Raw genomic sequence first — 19,094 nt, 5'->3', positions numbered from 1 at the left:
GCTTTCATTTTTCTAATAGTTTCTTTTTACTTAATGAAGAGAATTTCAAACAGGAAGAGATTTATGATCACACATGATACGTTTCCCTCTCCTGACTCCAAAGTCCGGATCAGAACCGGATCAGAACAGAACCGGGTCCAGGACATAGAGACAGGAAGCCGATGATGAATGAATCTTTATTTGGAAACAATAAAAACTGAAGGGAACAATAAATACTGAGTATTGACTACTGATTGGCAACATGCTGAAGAATGTAAGGCACATGAGGTCTGCTGACCTTCTGGCACCAGAACACCTGGGCAGGTGAGCCAGAACCATTAGGCCAATCATCTGGCAGCAGCAGCAGGAAGGGGCGGAGCCAGTCAGCTCTTCAGCTGCTTCCTCTTCTTCACCAGTTCAGCCAGCATTTACACCGGGTCACACATTCCTCCTGGAACCAGAACACAGAGGGAACCAGGTCAGAACCAGAACACAGAGGGAACCAGGTCAGAACCAGAACAGGGTTGTCTCACCTTGGTCTTTCCAGGGACCACCTTGGCGATCCGGTCCCACCGTTCTGCAGTTCCACGGGGGAACTGCTGTAGGGCCAGTTCTAGCAGCTTCTGCTGGTTCTGTGTCCAAACGGCCATGTTCTCCTGAAGCTCCGCCTCCTCCTGTTCCTCCACCGCCGCCGCCGGGTCAAAGTCCTTCTGCCGCCGGCCGCGGACCTTCCCCTCCAAGCCGTCTGCACAGGAACTCTTCTTGTTCCTCCTTCGGAGCGCCGCAACAGCAGCTTCTTCCTCCTCCTCCTCCTCCTCTTCACTGACCCCGCCCACTCTCTGAGTGATGATGTCATCCACAGGAAATGACCTCACAGGAAGTGGAGAAGACTTTAAATCTGAGAGTTTGACCAGAGCTGGAACAGAAGAACAGAAGTTCATCAGAGTTCTGCTGGGTAGAACCAGATGTGCAGAACAACAGAACCTCAAATTGAGGGAACCTGAAACTGTCTCAGTTGGACCTTAGTGTCACAGCAGAACCCAAAATAAACCCAAATTCCAGAACCGATGTACGTACCTGAGGTTTGGTTCACATTGTCTTTCATTTGTTTGACTTTGGTTGTCACCTGCAGCAGGAAAAACCATTCAGGTCAGCAACACATGTAGAACCGAATCCACTTGGACCTGAACCCATGCCGGTCCAGGGGAACCGGGACCGGGTTCCCCCGGACCGGGTTCCCTCGGACTCTGGGACCAGTGAAACAGCTTCACACTCACAGAGGGAACAGATCGTCCAAGTTCCTGGGCAATCTTCTCCCAGCGGCCCGGAGTTCCTCCAGGGAATTTCACCATCAACCTGCTGAGGAGGCTCAGCTCGTCCTCCGTCCAGCCGGACTCCTGCAGGGCAAAGAGGGCAGAGACTGTAGGCCAGACAACGGGCGGCACCAAAATGCTGGACTGATCCCTCGTCACCACTTTCTTTAACAGCAGTTTGAGTAACAAATAGGACCTCAGAAAGACAGAGGGACAGCGGACGACGACGTCTCGGTAGCGTCCCATCGTCTCACCTTCTTCTTGGGAGCCTTGGCGTCCTGCAGCCAGTCGTCCATCTGGTCCTCAATGTCCTCGATGGACGTCGTCTGGTCGTAGTTCTGCTGCGTCTCTGGAGGGACGTAAACCGGAAATTCCACTTTGGGTTTCTTCACCTTTAGCCGTTTCTCTCCTGGCAGAACAGAGGCAGAACGGGTTCTAGATCAGGTTCTGGTCGGGTTGTAGATCAGGTTCTAGATCGGGTTCTGGATCAGGTTCTAGATCAGGTTCTAGATCAGGTTCTAAATCAGGTTCTGGTCGGGTTCTAGATCAGGTTCTAGATCGGGTTCTGGATCAGGTTCTAGATCAGGTTCTAGATCGGGTTCTGGTTGGGTTCTAGATCAGGTTCTAGATCGGGTTCTGGATCAGGTTCTAGATCAGGTTCTAGATCGGGTTCTGGTTGGGTTCTAGATCAGGTTCTGGTCGGGTTCTAGATCAGGTTCTAGATCAGGTTCTGGTCGGGTTCTAGATCGGTTTCTGGATCAGGTTCTGGTTGGGTTCTAGATGAGGTCGGGTTCTAGATCAGGTTCTAGATCAGGTTTTAGATCGGGTTCTGGACAGGTTCTAGATCAGGTTCTAGATCGGGTTCTGGTTGGGTTCTAGATCAGGTTCTGGTCGGGTTCTAGATCAGGTTCTGGTCGGGTTGTAGATCAGGTTCTAAATCAGGTTCTAGATCAGGTTCTGGTCGAGTTCTAGATCAGGTTCTAGATAAGGTTCTGGTCAGGTTCTAGATCAGGTACTGGTCGGGTTCTAGATCAGGTTCTGGTCGGGTTGTAGATCAGGTTCTAAATCAGGTTCTAGATCAGTTTCTGGTCGGGTTCTAGATCAGGTTCTAGATCAGGTTCTGGTCGGCTTCTAGATCAGGTTCTAGATCGGGTTCTGGTTGGGTTCTAGATCAGGTTCTAGATCGGGTTCTGGATCAGGTTCTAGATCAGGTTCTAGATCGGGTTCTGGTTGGGTTCTAGATCAGGTTCTGGTCGGGTTCTAGATCAGGTTCTAGATCAGGTTCTGGTCGGGTTCTAGATCGGTTTCTGGATCAGGTTCTGGTTGGGTTCTAGATGAGGTCGGGTTCTAGATCAGGTTCTAGATCAGGTTTTAGATCGGGTTCTGGACAGGTTCTAGATCAGGTTCTAGATCGGGTTCTGGTTGGTTCTAGATCAGGTTCTGGTCGGGTTCTAGATCAGGTTCTGGTCGGGTTGTAGATCAGGTTCTAAATCAGGTTCTAGATCAGGTTCTGGTCGAGTTCTAGATCAGGTTCTAGATAAGGTTCTGGTCAGGTTCTAGATCAGGTACTGGTCGGTTCTAGATCAGGTTCTGGTCGGGTTGTAGATCAGGTTCTAAATCAGGTTCTAGATCAGTTTCTGGTCGGGTTCTAGATCAGGTTCTAGATCAGGTTCTGGTCGGCTTCTAGATCAGGTTCTAGATCAGGTTCTGGTCGGGTTCTAAATCAGGTTCTAGATCAGGTTCTGGTCGGGATGTAGATCAGGTTCTAGATCAGGTTCTAAATCAGGTTCTAGATCAGGTTCTAAATCAGGTTCTAGATCAGGTTCTGGTCAGGTTCTAGATCAGGTTCTAGATCAGGTTCTAGATCAGGTTCTAGATCAGGTTCTAGATCAGGTTCTAAATCAGGTTCTAGATCAGGTTCTAGATCAGGTTCTGGTCAGGTTGTAGATCAGGTTCTAAATCAGGTTCTAGATCAGGTTCTGGTCGGGTTCTAGATCAGGTTCTAGATCAGGTTCTGGTCGGGTTGTAGATCAGGTTCTAAATCAGGTTCTAGATCAGGTTCTAAATCAGGTTCTAGATCAGGTTCTGGTCGGGTTCTAGATCAGGTTCTAAATCAGGTTCTAAATCAGGTTCTAGATCAGGTTCTGGTCGGGTTCTAGATCAGGTTCTAGATCAGGTTCTAGATCAAGTTCTAGATCAGGTTCTGGTCGGGTTGTAGATCAGGTTCTAAATCAGGTTCTAGATCAGGTTCTAAATCAGGTTCTAGATCAGGTTCTAGATCAAGTTCTAGATCAGGTTCTGGTCGGGTTCTAGATCAGGTTCTAGATCAGGTTCTAGATCAGGTTCTAAATCAGGTTCTGGTCGGGTTCTAGATCAGGTTCTAGATCAGGTTCTAGATCAAGTTCTAGATCAGGTTCTGGTCGGGTTGTAGATCAGGTTCTAAATCAGGTTCTAGATCAGGTTCTAAATCAGGTTCTAGATCAGGTTCTAGATCAAGTTCTAGATCAGGTTCTGGTCGGGTTGTAGATCAGGTTCTAAATCAGGTTCTAGATCAAGTTTTAGATCAGGTTCTGGTCGGGTTCTAGATCAGGTTCTGGATGGGTTCTAAATCAGGTTCTAGATCAAGTTCTAGATCAGGTTCTGGTCGGGTTGTAGATCAGGTTCTAAATCAGGTTCTAGATCAGGTTCTGGTCGGGTTCTAGATCAGGTTCTAGATCAGGTTCTAGATCAAGTTCTAGATCAGGTTCTGGTCGGGTTGTAGATCAGGTTCTAAATCAGGTTCTAGATCAGGTTCTAAATCAGGTTCTAGATCAGGTTCTAGATCAAGTTCTAGATCAGGTTCTGGTCGGGTTGTAGATCAGGTTCTAAATCAGGTTCTAGATCAAGTTTTAGATCAGGTTCTGGTCGGGTTCTAGATCAGGTTCTGGTCGGGTTCTAAATCAGGTTCTAGATCAAGTTCTAGATCAGGTTCTGGACGGGTTTGGCCTGCTGTCGGGGCAGAACAGGATTTACTTGGAACCACTTCCTGTTCAGCCTCAGCTTCCTGTTTGGTCTGCTGGTAGTCTTCGTAAAACTGCTTCACCTCCTGGAACACAGAGACTGGCTGTGAGACCATGAGGACACCTGGACTCAAACTGGGTTCCGGTCCGGTCTGGACTGGTCCGGTCCGGTCCCCTACCTGTACAGTCTGTGGCAGGTTCTTGAGGGCCAGGTAGAGCCAGATGCTGAGCTTCAGAGGGAGGATGTCCTGCCATTGCGGTCGCTCATGGCTCCTGCAGCAGCAACATCAGAGGGGAGGTACGGAAACTATGGCGATGGTGATGTCACAGCTTTACCTGTCGGAGCGGTCCTGAATGATACACCTGAGCTCCTCGGCGGGTCTGGAACTCAGCTTCTTCTTCTTTTCCTTTTTTTTCCGACTGAGGAGTTCATCCTGGAAAAGTCACATGACATGCTCTGCTCTGATTGGCTGTCTGAGCGTTGCTCTGCTATGATTGGCTGTCTGAGCATTGCTCTGCTCTGATTGGCTGTCTGAGCGTTGCTCTGCTCTGATTGGCTGTCTCACCAGCTGTTTCTCCAGGTAGATGGACCAGATGACGGCGTAGTGTCCCACAGTGAGGATGAGGAAGAGCAGGAAGCCCAGCTCGGCGTTGCTCATCTTCCTCACGCGCCGGTAGTAGAAGACGGGCTGCCGCCAATCAGGGAGGCCGTTCTCCAGGATGTCATCGTACCTGCAGAGACACACCTGGTGACCCGCTGACCTCCAGGGAGGACGGGCGTCCCTCGGCTGCCTCACCTCGCCGTCTGTCCTCGTCCTTCAGAACTTCATAGATGGCCACCAGCTGAGGACGGACAAGGAAGACCATGAGGTTCTGGCTCTGGTTCTGCAGGTCGGGTCCACCCACCTGTCTGAATTGCGTCTCACCTGTCTGAACTGCGTCTCGGCATTTTCATCTTTGTTCTTATCAGGATGGAGAGTCAGAGACAGGCGACGGTACGCCTTCTTTATGTCTGCTGCCGCCGCGTCCTGCAGGGGGACGGAGGGGGACAATGAGGGCCGATTTATTCGCTCAAGCAAAAATGAAGGTTTTGTTTGAATATGAACAGAGAAGCTCATATTTCTACACATATGCTAACTATGATCAGAGTTTGGCATGAATTTAATACCCTGAATCTATGATATTTAAAGATGCTTCTGCAATGACGGCGTTCACCATGAAGCCACGAGAGGAAAGAAAACGACGGAAGTCAGTCTGCAGGAATATGTTGCTGCTGAACTTCTATTGTTTTACAACATTAACATACGTAGGGAATCTGGCTGCCCCCGCGCTGACCCGCCAAAGTGAACCTGGAGATAACCTGGAGAGAACCTGGAGATAACCTGGAGAAAACCTGGAGAAAACCTGGAGATAACCTGGAGATAACCTGGAGATAACCTGGAGAGAACCTGGAGATAACCTGGAGATAACCTGGAGAGAACCTGGAGATAACCTGGAGAGAACCTGGAGATAACCTGGAGATAACCTGGAGAAAACCTGGAGATAACCTGGAGATAACCTGGAGAGAACCTGGAGATAACCTGGAGATAACCTGGAGAGAACCTGGAGATAACCTGGAGATAACCTGGAGATAACCTGGAGAGAACCTGGAGATAACCTGGAGATAACCTGGAGAGAACCTGGAGATAACCTGGAGAGAACCTGGAGTGAACCTGGAGATAACCTGGAGAGAACCTGGAGATAACCTGGAAATAACCTGGAGAAAACCTGGAGAAAACCTGGAGAGAACCTGGAGTGAACATGGAGTGAACCTGGAGAGAACCTGGAGATAACCTGGAGATAACCTGGAGAAAACCTGGAGAAAACCTGGAGATAACCTGGAGAAAACCTGGAGAAAACCTGGAGATAACCTGGAGATAACCTGGAGAGAACCTGGAGATAACCTGGAGATAACCTGGAGAGAACCTGGAGATAACCTGGAGATAACCTGGAGAGAACCTGGAGATAACCTGGAGATAACCTGGAGAGAACCTGGAGTGAACCTGGAGATAACCTGGAGAGAACCTGGAGATAACCTGGAGATAACCTGGAGATAACCTGGAGATAACCTGGAGAGAACCTGGAGATAACCTGGAGAGAACCTGGAGATAACCTGGAGTGAACCTGGAGATAACCTGGAGAGAACCTGGAGATAACCTGGAAATAACCTGGAGAAAACCTGGAGAAAACCTGGAGAGAACCTGGAGTGAACATGGAGTGAACCTGGAGAGAACCTGGAGAGAACCTTGAGAGAACCTGGAGAGAACCTGGAGATAACCTGGAAAGAACCTGGAGTGAACCTGAGAAAACCTGGAAAAAACCTGGAGAGAACCTGGAGATAACCTGGAGATAACCTGGAGATAACCTGGAGATAACCTGGAGAGAACCTGGAGAGAACCTGGAGAGAACCTGGAGAGAACCTGGAGAGAACCTGGAGAGAACCTGGAGATAACCTGGAGATAACCTGGAGAGAACCTGGAGATAACCTGGAGATAACCTGGAGAGAACCTGGAGAAAACCCAGCATGCACAAGGAGGACATGCAAAAAGATCCCAGGCTGGGAATCGAACCCAGGACCTTCTTGCTGCAAGGCAGCAGTTCTGCTGTTTCATTTCATTTAAAATTATTTACGTACAATAGATACAAACAAGTGATAGAAATGGGTTAATAATTGTAATATTTCAGGAGCAGAAGAGGATTTTTGTTTCTGTATTTTGAACAAATATTAATTTATTCTTTATTTTACATTAATTTTGGCATCATTAACTGAACCTTATGAAGATTTGTTGCACTTTATTTTCTTACAAGGTTTTGACCAAAACAGTCAACCTGTTATGTTTGTCAGTTTCAGTTACTTTATAATTCATCTTCCTGCACTGACTGAACAGATTCAAGTTTTTTTTCAATGTTTGACCAGCTGGTGGCGCCGTACTGCTGCAGAGTTATGAAATAAATTTGACATTTATGTCTGTTTAGAAAAATAAATGTTTTATCGGATCGAAGCCTCAGGTGTGTGGATCAGTGCGCTGCTCAGAGACGGCTGAGTCCTAGAAAATTCATGGAAAGTTTGAGTGGAAGGAAAAACTGCATTAGCTCAGCAGAACCTCAATCTGCATTGATAAAGGAATGAAAGGTGAAGGAGTTCTGACTCAGTTCTGAGAACAGAATATTGACCCAGAACCATCAGAACCATCCGACCCAGAGCTCTGAGATCAGCAGAGCAGCTTTTACCGTCAGGCTGTGAACCAGACGGAACCTCTCTAGTTACAGATCTAGTTATAGATCTAGTTACAGATCTAGTTATAGATCTAGTTACAGATCTAGAGTTATAGATCTAGTTATAGATCTAGTTACAGATCTAGTTATAGATCTAGTTACAGATCTAGAGTTATAGATCTAGTTATAGATCTAGTTATAGATCTAGTTATAGATCTAGTTATAGATCTAGTTACAGATCTAGAGTTATAGATCTAGTTATAGATCTAGTTACAGATCTAGTTATAGATCTAGAGTTATAGATCTAGTTATAGATCTAGTTACAGATCTAGAGTTACAGATCTAGTTATAGATCTAGTTACAGATCTAGTTATAGATCTAGTTTACAGATCTAGAGTTACAGATCTAGTTATAGATCTAGTTATAGATCTAGTTATAGATCTAGTTATAGATCTAGTTACAGATCTAGAGTTACAGATCTAGTTATAGATCTAGTTACAGATCTAGTTATAGATCTAGAGTTATAGATCTAGTTATAGATCTAGAGTTACAGATCTAGTTATAGATCTAGTTATAGATCTAGTTATAGATCTAGAGTTACAGATCTAGTTATAGATCTAGTTACAGTTCTAGTTATAGATCTAGTTACAGATCTAGTTACAGATCTAGTTATAGATCTAGTTATAGATCTAGTTATAGATCTAGTTATAGAGTTATAGATCTAGTTACAGATCTAGTTACAGATCTAGTTATAGATCTAGTTACAGATCTAGTTACATATCTAGTTATAGATCTAGTTATAGATCTAGTTACAGATCTAGTTATAGATCTAGTTATAGATCTAGAGTTATAGATCTAGTTACAGATCTAGTTACAGATCTAGTTATAGATCTAGTTATAGATCTAGTTATAGATCTAGTTACAGATCTAGTTATAGATCTAGTTACAGATCTAGTTACATATCTAGTTATAGATCTAGTTACAGATCTAGTTACATATCTAGTTATAGATCTAGTTATAGATCTAGTTATAGATCTAGTTATAGATCTAGTTACAGATCTAGTTATAGATCTAGTTACAGATCTAGTTACATATCTAGTTATAGATCTAGTTATAGATCTAGTTATAGATCTAGTTACAGATCTAGTTACAGATCTAGTTACATATCTAGTTATAGATCTAGTTATAGATCTAGTTACAGATCTAGTTATAGATCTAGTTATAGATCTAGAGTTATAGATCTAGTTACAGATCTAGTTACAGATCTAGTTATATAGATCTAGTTATAGATCTAGTTACAGATCTAGTTATAGATCTAGTTATAGATCTAGTTACAGATCTAGTTATAGATCTAGTTATAGATCTAGAGTTATAGATCTAGTTATAGATCTAGTTACAGATCTAGTTATAGATCTAGAGTTATAGATCTAGTTATAGATCTAGTTACAGATCTAGTTATAGATCTAGTTACAGATCTAGTTATAGATCTAGTTATAGATCTAGAGTTATAGATCTAGTTATAGATCTAGTTACAGATCTAGTTATAGATCTAGTTACAGATCTAGTTATAGATCTAGAGTTATAGATCTAGTTATAGATCTAGTTACAGATCTAGTTATAGATCTAGTTACAGATCTAGAGTTATAGATCTAGTTATAGATCTAGTTACAGATCTAGTTATAGATCTAGAGTTATAGATCTAGTTACAGATCTAGTTATAGATCTAGTTACAGATCTAGAGTTATAGATCTAGTTATAGATCTAGAGTTATAGATCTAGTTATAGATCTAGTTATAGATCTAGTTACAGATCTAGTTATAGATCTAGAGTTACAGATCTAGTTATAGATCTAGTTATAGATCTAGAGTTATAGATCTAGTTATAGATCTAGTTACAGATCTAGTTACAGATCTAGTTATAGATCTAGTTATAGATCTAGTTATAGATCTAGTTACAGATCTAGTTATAGATCTAGTTACAGATCTAGTTACATATCTAGTTATAGATCTAGTTACAGATCTAGTTACATATCTAGTTATAGATCTAGTTATAGATCTAGTTATAGATCTAGTTATAGATCTAGTTACAGATCTAGTTATAGATCTAGTTACAGATCTAGTTACATATCTAGTTATAGATCTAGTTATAGATCTAGTTATAGATCTAGTTATAGATCTAGTTACAGATCTAGTTACAGATCTAGTTACATATCTAGTTATAGATCTAGTTATAGATCTAGTTACAGATCTAGTTATAGATCTAGTTATAGATCTAGAGTTATAGATCTAGTTACAGATCTAGTTACAGATCTAGTTATAGATCTAGTTATAGATCTAGTTACAGATCTAGTTATAGATCTAGTTATAGATCTAGTTACAGATCTAGTTAGATCTAGTTATAGATCTAGAGTTATAGATCTAGTTATAGATCTAGTTATAGATCTAGTTATAGATCTATATTCTAGTTATAGATCTAGTTATAGATATAGATCTATAACTAGATCTGTAACTAGATCTAGTTATAGATCTAGAGTTATAGATCTAGTTATAGATCTAGTTACAGATCTAGTTATAGATCTAGTTACAGATCTAGAGTTATAGATCTAGTTATAGATCTAGAGTTATAGATCTAGTTACAGATCTAGTTATAGATCTAGTTACAGATCTAGTTATAGATCTAGAGTTACAGATCTAGTTATAGATCTAGTTATAGATCTAGAGTTATAGATCTAGTTATAGATCTAGTTACAGATCTAGTTACAGATCTAGTTATAGATCTAGTTATAGATCTAGTTATAGATCTAGTTACAGATCTAGTTATAGATCTAGTTACAGATCTAGTTACATATCTAGTTATAGATCTAGTTATAGATCTAGTTACAGATCTAGATGGATCTAGTTATAGATCTAGAGTTATAGATCTAGTTACAGATCTAGTTATAGATCTAGTTACAGATCTAGTTACAGATCTAGTTACATATCTAGTTATAGATCTAGTTATAGATCTAGTTACAGATCTAGTTATAGATCTAGTTATAGATCTAGAGTTATAGATCTAGTTACAGATCTAGTTACAGATCTAGTTATAGATCTAGTTATAGATCTAGTTACAGATCTAGTTATAGATCTAGTTATAGATCTAGTTACAGATCTAGTTATAGATCTAGTTATAGATCTAGAGTTATAGATCTAGTTATAGATCTAGTTACAGATCTAGTTATAGATCTAGAGTTATAGATCTAGTTATAGATCTAGTTACAGATCTAGTTATAGATCTAGTTACAGATCTAGTTATAGATCTAGTTAGATCTAGAGTTATAGATCTAGTTATAGATCTATTACAGATCTAGTTATGATCTAGTTATAGATCTAGTTATAGATCTAGAGTATAGATCTAGTTATAGATCTAGTTACAGATCTAGTTATAGATCTAGTTATAGATCTAGAGTTATAGATCTAGTTATAGATCTAGTTACAGATCTAGTTATAGAGTTATAGATCTAGTTATATCTAGTTACAGATCTAGTTATAGATCTAGAGTTATAGATCTAGTTACAGATCTAGTTATAGATCTATTACAGATCTAGAGTTATAGATCTAGTTATAGATCTAGAGTTATAGATCTAGTTACAGATCTAGTTATAGATCTAGTTACAGATCTAGTTATAGATCTAGAGTTATAGATCTAGAGTTATAGATCTAGTTATAGTCTAGTTACAGATCTAGTTATAGATCTAGAGTTACAGATCTAGTTATAGATCTAGTTACAGATCTAGTTATAGATCTAGAGTTACAGATCTAGTTATGATCTAGTTACAGATCTAGTTATAGATCTAGAGTTACAGATCTAGTTATAGATCTAGTTATAGATCTAGAGTTATAGATCTAGTTACAGATCTAGTTATAGATCTAGAGTTACAGATCTAGTTATAGATCTAGAGTTATAGATCTAGTTATAGATCTAGTTACAGATCTAGTTACAGATCTAGAGTTACAGATCTAGTTATAGATCTAGTTATAGATCTAGTTACAGATCTAGTTATAGATCTAGTTATAGATCTAGAGTTATAGATCTAGTTATAGATCTAGTTACAGATCTAGTTTACAGATCTAGAGTTATAGATCTAGTTATAGATCTAGTTATAGATCTAGAGTTATAGATCTAGTTATAGATCTAGAGTTATAGATCTAGTTATAGATCTAGAGTTATAGATCTAGTTACAGATCTAGTTATAGATCTAGTTATAGATCTAGAGTTATAGATCTAGTTATAGATCTAGTTACAGATCTAGTTACAGATCTAGAGTTATAGATCTAGTTAAAGATCTAGTTTAGATCTAGAGTTAAATAGATCTAGTTATAGATCTAGAGTTACAGATCTAGTTATAGATCTAGTTACAGATCTAGTTATAGATCTAGTTATAGATCTAGTTACAGATCTAGAGTGATGACCTCTGACCCTCACAATGTCGGCCCTGCAGAGCGTCTAGAGTTCTGATGTCTCAGTGGATTTGATTCCTGCTGCTGGAGTTGTGACCAGAACCAGAACCAGGAGGATCTGGACCCGGTTGGTTCTCTAGTCCCTCATTGGTTCCCTGGAGCTCAGAGACTAAAACTGTTTATCAATCACTGATCAACACATGAAAGATCTGCTGTCGTCATAGCAACCTTCCAGACCCATCGGGTTCTGGTTCTGCATCAGAACCAGAACCAGAACCAGACAAGCAGAAGCAGCGTTCAGCTTCTATGCACCACAAGATCTGGAACAAACTTCCAGAAAACTGTAAAACAGCCGAAACCCTGAGATCCTGAGTCCAGCCTGAAAGCAGCTGGTTTTATTTGAAACATAATCAATAATCAATAATCAATTTATCTTTCTGGCTCTCGACTTATTGTCATGTTTTATTGTTGATTCTATGCTGCATGAATTTGTGTTTTTACGATATAAAACTGTTTGAAGGCCTTGCTGCTGAAATCTGATCGATCGATTGATTGATTGATCGATTGATTGATCGATTGATTGAGTCTCATCTGTTCCTCCAGCTCCAAACCTGCTGCTGCTCTTTGTTTATTTATTTATTTTATTATTGATCATCTTGTTTTGATGTTTGTTGTAAATAAACTTGATCTGATTTTATAACTCGATCAATAATAATATCGATAGTAATAAACTGGAACCGCAGCTGTTGGAACCGGACAAGAACATCTGGACCGGAATCTGTCCTCCAGAACCGAGAGCCGAACCTGGGCTTCCTGCCTGGACCAGGGAAAACCTACGGAACCTCACGGACGGGTTCCGAGTGGGTTCGGCTTTTAGAAACGGCTGGCAGCAGAACCCGGAGCGGACCGTGACGTGGTGCCGGTCCCGGGTTGCCATGGAGACGGACTCACCTTGCCCAGGTGCAGGAACTCGTAGAAGTTCTGCGGAACCTCCTCGACCAGGTCCAGGAGCTCCAGGTCCGCCTCCCAGCCCCGAACCAGAACCAGAACCAGGCTCAGGACCAGAGGCCCGCTCAGACCCGCACACACTCGCATCTCCGGAACCAAACGCCGCTGGAGGAGGACCGGACCCGGAACCAGGACCAGGTAACGGGCCGGCGCGGAGCAGCTCAGACAGAACCGGAAACTCTGACACGTCCTCGAAGGTTCCGCTGCTTTTCTTACTGAGCGGGTCGAGTTACTGGGTCGGTACCGCCCCCTGCAGGCCTGGAGGAGCCACTGCGACGGACTCGGAACTTCCCGAACCTCTGCTCCTAGAACCACAAGTCCCAGCCCCGGAACAGAACAACCATTCTGGGTCCAAACGGGTCAGAACATCAGCTTCTGATGGTTCCACTGTCGGGACGAGCCACTGAAAACCCAATAAGGCTGACCGGACCGGACCGAACCGGACCGGACCGAACCGGACCGGACCGGACCGGACCGGTGGACCGGACCGGACCGGACCGGACCGGACCGGACCGGACCGGACCGGACCGGACCGAACCGGACCGGAGACCACAGCATCCAGCTGAGAGCGGAACCTGAGTGAGGCGGGATAGCAGCCTGGTTCTGGTCAGTGTGGACCCAGACACCGGGTTCTGGACCCAGTTTGAAAAGAAGATGAATCTGAAAGAGCAGAAGTTGTGAGTTCACCCTGTCATCAGTAAATTCATCCTGTCATCTGGACTTGTTTTTGTTTATTGTTTTGGTTACTCAGTGAAATTGTTGTGAACATTTTGTCACTTTATTGCTGAAAACAATTGAAAGATCATCAGGGCAACAACCCAGTCGTCATGGTGATGATTGAATTGTTATGTCCACTAGATGGCAGTGGCGAACAGAGGTGATTGCATAAATGTCAAGAAAGGACAAACAGAAGGAGTCAGTCATTAGTGAGACACCTGTGTGCAACTTGATCAGAGCGACTTTAATAAAAGCATCTAAGAAGCAAAACGTCTGATTGTCATCAAACCCGAACAGAACATGGTCGTCATGGTGACATCAGGGCAACAACCCAGTCGTCATGGTGACATCAGGGCAACAACCCAGTCGTCATGGTGACATCAGGGCAACAACCCAGTCGTCATGGTGACATCAGGGCAACAACCCAGTCGTCATGGTGACATCAGGGCAACAACCCAGTCGTCATGGTGACATCAGGGCAACAACCCAGTCGTCATGGTGACATCAGGGCAACAACCCAGTCGTCATGGTGACATCAGGGCAACAACCCAGTCGTCATGGTGAGGTCCTGATGGACCTGGTCAGGCTGGTTCTGCTTGTCGGGTCTCCTGAGGTTCTGATCAGCTTCTATCCAATCAGCTGTCCTCTTCAGGCTCCGCCCCTCTGGGTTCGTAGAGGTCGGCCGGCCTCCAGAACCTCGAGGCCCATGAGAAGTTCTGGTCGGGTTCTGCCGGTTCCGGGGAGCCGATGGAACGCGGCGCCGGGCCGCCGCCGCTCCAGGCCACCGTCAGAACGTCAGCAGGGGGACGGGGGCGGGGGCTCCGGGTTCGCCTTCAGCAGCCGGACCATCTGGGCCTGCGGGTGGGCAGAACCGCCGGTCGGGTCGTGCCGGTCCAGGTGTCTCAGGGCGGCCATGTTGAAGGCCTCGGTGTCTTCCTCGCCGCCACCTTCATCATCGTAACAGGTGAAATTCTCCCGGGCGTCTCGCTCTTCGTCCTCCTCTTCCTCCGGTCGCCTGGACCTGACCGCGGCCGTTACCGTGGCAACCCCTGAGGAGGAAGGAGACGGTGAAGCGGTCCGGTCCGGTTCCGATCCAACCGGATCGGAACGCTTCATTTACGTACCCAGCAACGTGACCAGGCCGGTCAGGACCGCGGCGGTTGTCACAGCGACATCGAGAGGCTCGTCCCGGCTGCAGTGGTGCTGGTTGCCATAGCGATCACAGCGACAGACGGAGACGGTGACGGTGTTGGTGCTGCTGAGGGACGGGCGGCCGCTGTCTGCGATCACCACGCCAACCAGGTGGACGGGTCGGTCCCGCAGCCGCAGACCGGGCTGCAGCGCCAGAACCGAGGCCGTGTTGTCTGCAAGCAGAGAAACCAGTCGGCATCCGGTTCCGGCCCAGAGTCCCGGCCCGGTTCCGGCCCAGAGTCCCGGCCCAGACTCCTGGCCCAGAGTCCAGAGTCCTGGTCGGTTCCGGCCCAGAGTCCTGGCCCAGAGTCCCGGCCCAGAGTCCCGGCCCGGTTCCGGCCCAGAGTCCCGGCCCGGTTCCGGCCCAGAGTCCCGGCCCGGTTCCGGCCCAGAGTCCAGAGCCCATACCTCTGTTGTCAATCAAGCTGAAGCTGAGATTCGCATCACTTCCTGCAGGGAGTGAGAACAGGAAGCGATGTCCGTCCTCGGGGTCGTCCAGATCCACAGCGCTCAGAGTCCCGACAACCTGCAGAAGGTGACACAGAGGTCAAGAGGTCAGCCGACTCCTCTATGAAACTCACCTGGCTGATGGACCGGAAACCTTCCAGGTTCTGTCGGATCCAAACACAGGAGGTTCTGCTGACGCTGCTCAAGCTGCTGAGCCAACCTGAAACTCACCTGACTGGGCCGGACGTCCTCGCAGACGGACATCTGGGACTCAGTGGCCAAACTCGGCGGATTGTCGTTAACATCCGTCACAGAAACCAGAACCGCAACCGAGCCGGCCTGGGACGGGTCCGCTGCAAATACAAGCACACCTGTCCGTCGGCAGCCAATCAGGGCTCTGTGTGCTGTGTACCGTGTGACCTACACGTCTCCGTGGCGATGATCGTGATGTTGTGCTGAACTCTGACTTCACGGTCCAGAAACCTGCTGGTTCTGATGGTACCGGAACGGCTGTCAATGTCAAAGAAACCCCCAATGTCCGACTTCCTGTCTACGGAGTACCTGGAGACAGAAGGACACGGAGGGACAGAGGGACGGAGCGGGTCCTGAACCCATCCGCTCCACCGGTACCTGATGGGACTGTTGGACCGGTCTGGGTCGTGGGCTGACACGACCCCCACCTTGGTTCCGACCGGAACGTCCTCCGACACGGACAAGTGATGGACGGAGTCGGAGAAGACGGGGGACTCGTCCTCGTCCTCCACCTGCAGCTGGACCAGAACCTCGTCGCTGAACGGACCGCCCAGTAGGAAGCGGGCGTCCGTCTGCCGGTTGGACGCCTCGACCCGCAGCAAGTAGCTGGACTGGACCTCAAAGTCCAGGCCCTGGGGAACAAACCAGGTCAGAACCAGAACCGGGTCAGAACTAGAACCAGGTCCAGAACCAGTACCTTGAGCAGTATCAGCAGACCCTCCTGTGTGTTTGGATCCGTCAGAACCCTGAAGGTTCCTGGTCCATCTCCGTCCAGAACCCGGTACTCCACTTCGGCGTTCTGACCCAAGTCCGGGTCCATAGCTTTTATCCGAGCCACCACTGCCGGCACCGGTACCGACTCCGGAATGCTGAATCGGTAGTTCCCTGTGGGACCGGAGGGGGTGTCACAATGAGCAGGTCCAGAGGTCAGAGGTCACAGAGGGCCTCCAGACTCACTGCGGGGGAAGCGCGGTGGGTTGTCGTTGACGTCCATCACCGTCACTGTAACCGCCGTTGTTCCGGACAGAGCCCCCCTCCGACCCAACAAGTCCTGAGCCTGGACCACCAGCTGGTACCGGTCCCGAGTCTCCCGGTCCAGGTCCGGCAGCGCGGTCCGCACCACACCTGAAGGACAGGGTGTCAAAGGTTGACGGGCAGAACCACCAGGAAGACAGAGACTTGTAAAGCGATGACTTCAGGATCTGCCTCTAGAACCTCTGGGAACCAACAGAACCTGCTGGCTGGTGCCAAACATCTGGACCAATCGGAGCCAGATTCTGGGTCAGAACCAGGCCCTACCTGTGTCTCGGTCTACACTGAAGTACGGCCCGCCCTGCAAGAGGCTGTAGACGATCCGGGCCGCGGTTCCGTAGGTCGGGTCGTCGGCGTCGGTCCCGTCACCGTCACCACAGACGTTCCTGCAGACAGACACATCGCTGACACCCAGTGGCTGCTCAGAGCACTGCAGCCTCAGTGCACCTTGCTCTGGAGTCACACAGCCTTTCACAATAAAAGCCTATGTGTTCATTGAAAGCCTGTTTAAGTAGCCTTCAGAATAATGTATGTCTCTTTCCCAGGCTGCTAAGCTTCACGTTCAGCTTGAATTCAGGTCAGGTCCAGTTTAGGTTCTGGTTCTGCAGACTGTCTCACTAATTGTAACGGAGCAACTAACAGAACCGGGTCCAGACCCACCTGCTGGGGCCCGCTCAGGGACCCTGGCGGAGTAGGGGCCGTCCAGGAACCGGGGAGCGTTGTCGTTGACGTCCTGGACTCGGATGGTGAACTGGGTCTCGGGCTCCAGCAGCAGCCGGCTGATCCGGTCCCGGACCTGGGCCCGCAGGACGTAGGACGCCTGCTGTTCCCGGTCCAGCCTGCGGGTGGCGTGGATGTCTCCGGTCCGCTCATCAACGGTGAAGATGGAGATCGCTCCGTCGCCGCTGAGGTGGTACGTCACCTGACCGTCCCCTCTGTCCAGGTCAGAGTGGAGCTGCAGGGGAAGAGACCAGTTGGCCCAGTTAGACCAGTTATCCAACTGCATGTCTTGTCAACAATCATAATGATCAATATAGTTGTCATTGTTATTGATAATAGTAGCATTATTAATGATAGGAAGGGTCAGGGTTATTAATGACATTAATATATATTAATCCAGGCTCCTGGAGGATTCTGGGAGTTTGCCCAACTGGTCTCCATCATCTTTGCGGACTTGGCTCGGTTTACCAGTCGACCCCCATCAATGGTCAGGAGCTTTGGGTTACCACCAAAACAACGAGGTCGTGACACAAGCGGCTGAAATGAGTTTTCTCCGTAGGGGTCTGGACTCTTCCTTCGACTCTCGTCTGAGTCGAAGGAAGGAGCCTCTGGTCCAGATGGACGCCTGCCTGGTTCAGGTCCCACTTGAAGGAGGCCCAAGGGAGACCCAGGAGGAACTGGACCTGAAGGGAAGTCTGGGTCTCCCTTCTTGGGCTGTTGACCCCGTGACCTGACCTCAGATAAGAGGAGGAGATGGATGCATATTGGTAATAGTAATACAGCATCGTTGTTATTGTCCATCTGAATGAATACTTTCCATCAGTGGGTTTCCCAGCATGCCTCTGGGTGGCACCACTGAGCCGCCATTGTGGTTTTACTCTGTCCATCAAGTTCTGCTGAACTGAAAACAGAACCTGACAGAACCTCGAGCTCCAAACCAAACATGGATCCAGACTTAAAATGTAGAACATGGCAGAACCAATTCCTGCACCAGATCGAAACCGGGTTGGAAGGTTCTGGTCTTACCTTCCCCACATACTGAGGCTCATGTCCGGCGTCCTCCTCCAGGACAAAGAACTGGTTCCAGACCCAGCTGCGCCTCGTCCTCCCGAGGTGGAACAGAACCGGCCCGCCCGTTCCATCGGTTCCACCCGGCTCACTGGGTCCGGCTGTCTCTCGGCGAGTCTCAGAGGTCAGCATCATGAAGCGTCTTGGCTCCGCCCACAGGGCCAGGACGAGCACGGCGAGGAGGCGGAGCCTCTTCATCCTTCTGGAGTCAAGGAGGAAGATCCAGCAGGAATGATCCGGTTCTGACCCAGATGTGCTGGGTCAGAACCTCACAGACATTTGAGACAGAAAACCAATAACCAGAACATTCCACTGATCCTGGATCCACTTCAGCAGTCAGTTCTGATTCTGCTCCGACCAGAACCGACCCGCAAACGAGTCTCTGCAAAGTCGATGTTCACAGCTGGAATTACAGGAAAAATCTGCAGCTCATCCCGATAATCTGCTCCAGTTAACGCCACACTGAACACACACTGAACACACACTGAACACACACACTGAACACACACTGAACACACACTGAACACACACTGAACACACACTGAACACACACTGAACACACACACTGAACACACTGAACACACACTGAACACACTGAACACACACTGAACACACACTGAACACACACTGAACACACTGAACACACACTGAACACACACTGAACACACACTGAA

At 46.5% G+C, this 19,094-nt stretch overlaps 1 protein-coding gene and 1 pseudogene across 1 annotated transcript; both read right to left on the bottom strand.

Moving 5' to 3' along the window:
• Positions 1 to 162: 162 nt before the first annotated feature.
• Positions 163 to 13,201, bottom strand: LOC129356925 (dnaJ homolog subfamily C member 1-like). Its single transcript, XM_055026469.1, is given in 13 exon segments — positions 163 to 406; positions 409 to 430; positions 513 to 895; positions 1,057 to 1,105; positions 1,257 to 1,376; positions 1,547 to 1,701; positions 4,305 to 4,377; positions 4,471 to 4,564; positions 4,628 to 4,725; positions 4,858 to 5,025; positions 5,090 to 5,134; positions 5,218 to 5,319; positions 12,937 to 13,201. Coding segments are annotated over 13 exon segments (1,497 nt in total). The 5' UTR covers positions 13,081 to 13,201; the 3' UTR covers positions 163 to 362.
• An 825-nt stretch (positions 13,202 to 14,026) lies between these two features.
• LOC129356918 (cadherin-7-like) lies at positions 14,027 to 18,946 on the bottom strand (annotated as a pseudogene).
• Between the last annotated feature and the right edge of the window lie 148 nt (positions 18,947 to 19,094).

This window comes from Poeciliopsis prolifica, unplaced genomic scaffold (assembly GCF_027474105.1).
Source record: "Poeciliopsis prolifica strain line A6 unplaced genomic scaffold, Auburn_PproV2 SCAFFOLD209, whole genome shotgun sequence".
NCBI classification, from domain to species: Eukaryota; Metazoa; Chordata; class Actinopteri; order Cyprinodontiformes; family Poeciliidae; genus Poeciliopsis; species Poeciliopsis prolifica.
The sequence above is the reverse complement of the archived record's forward strand: the minus strand, read 5'-3'. Positions and strand labels throughout refer to the sequence as shown.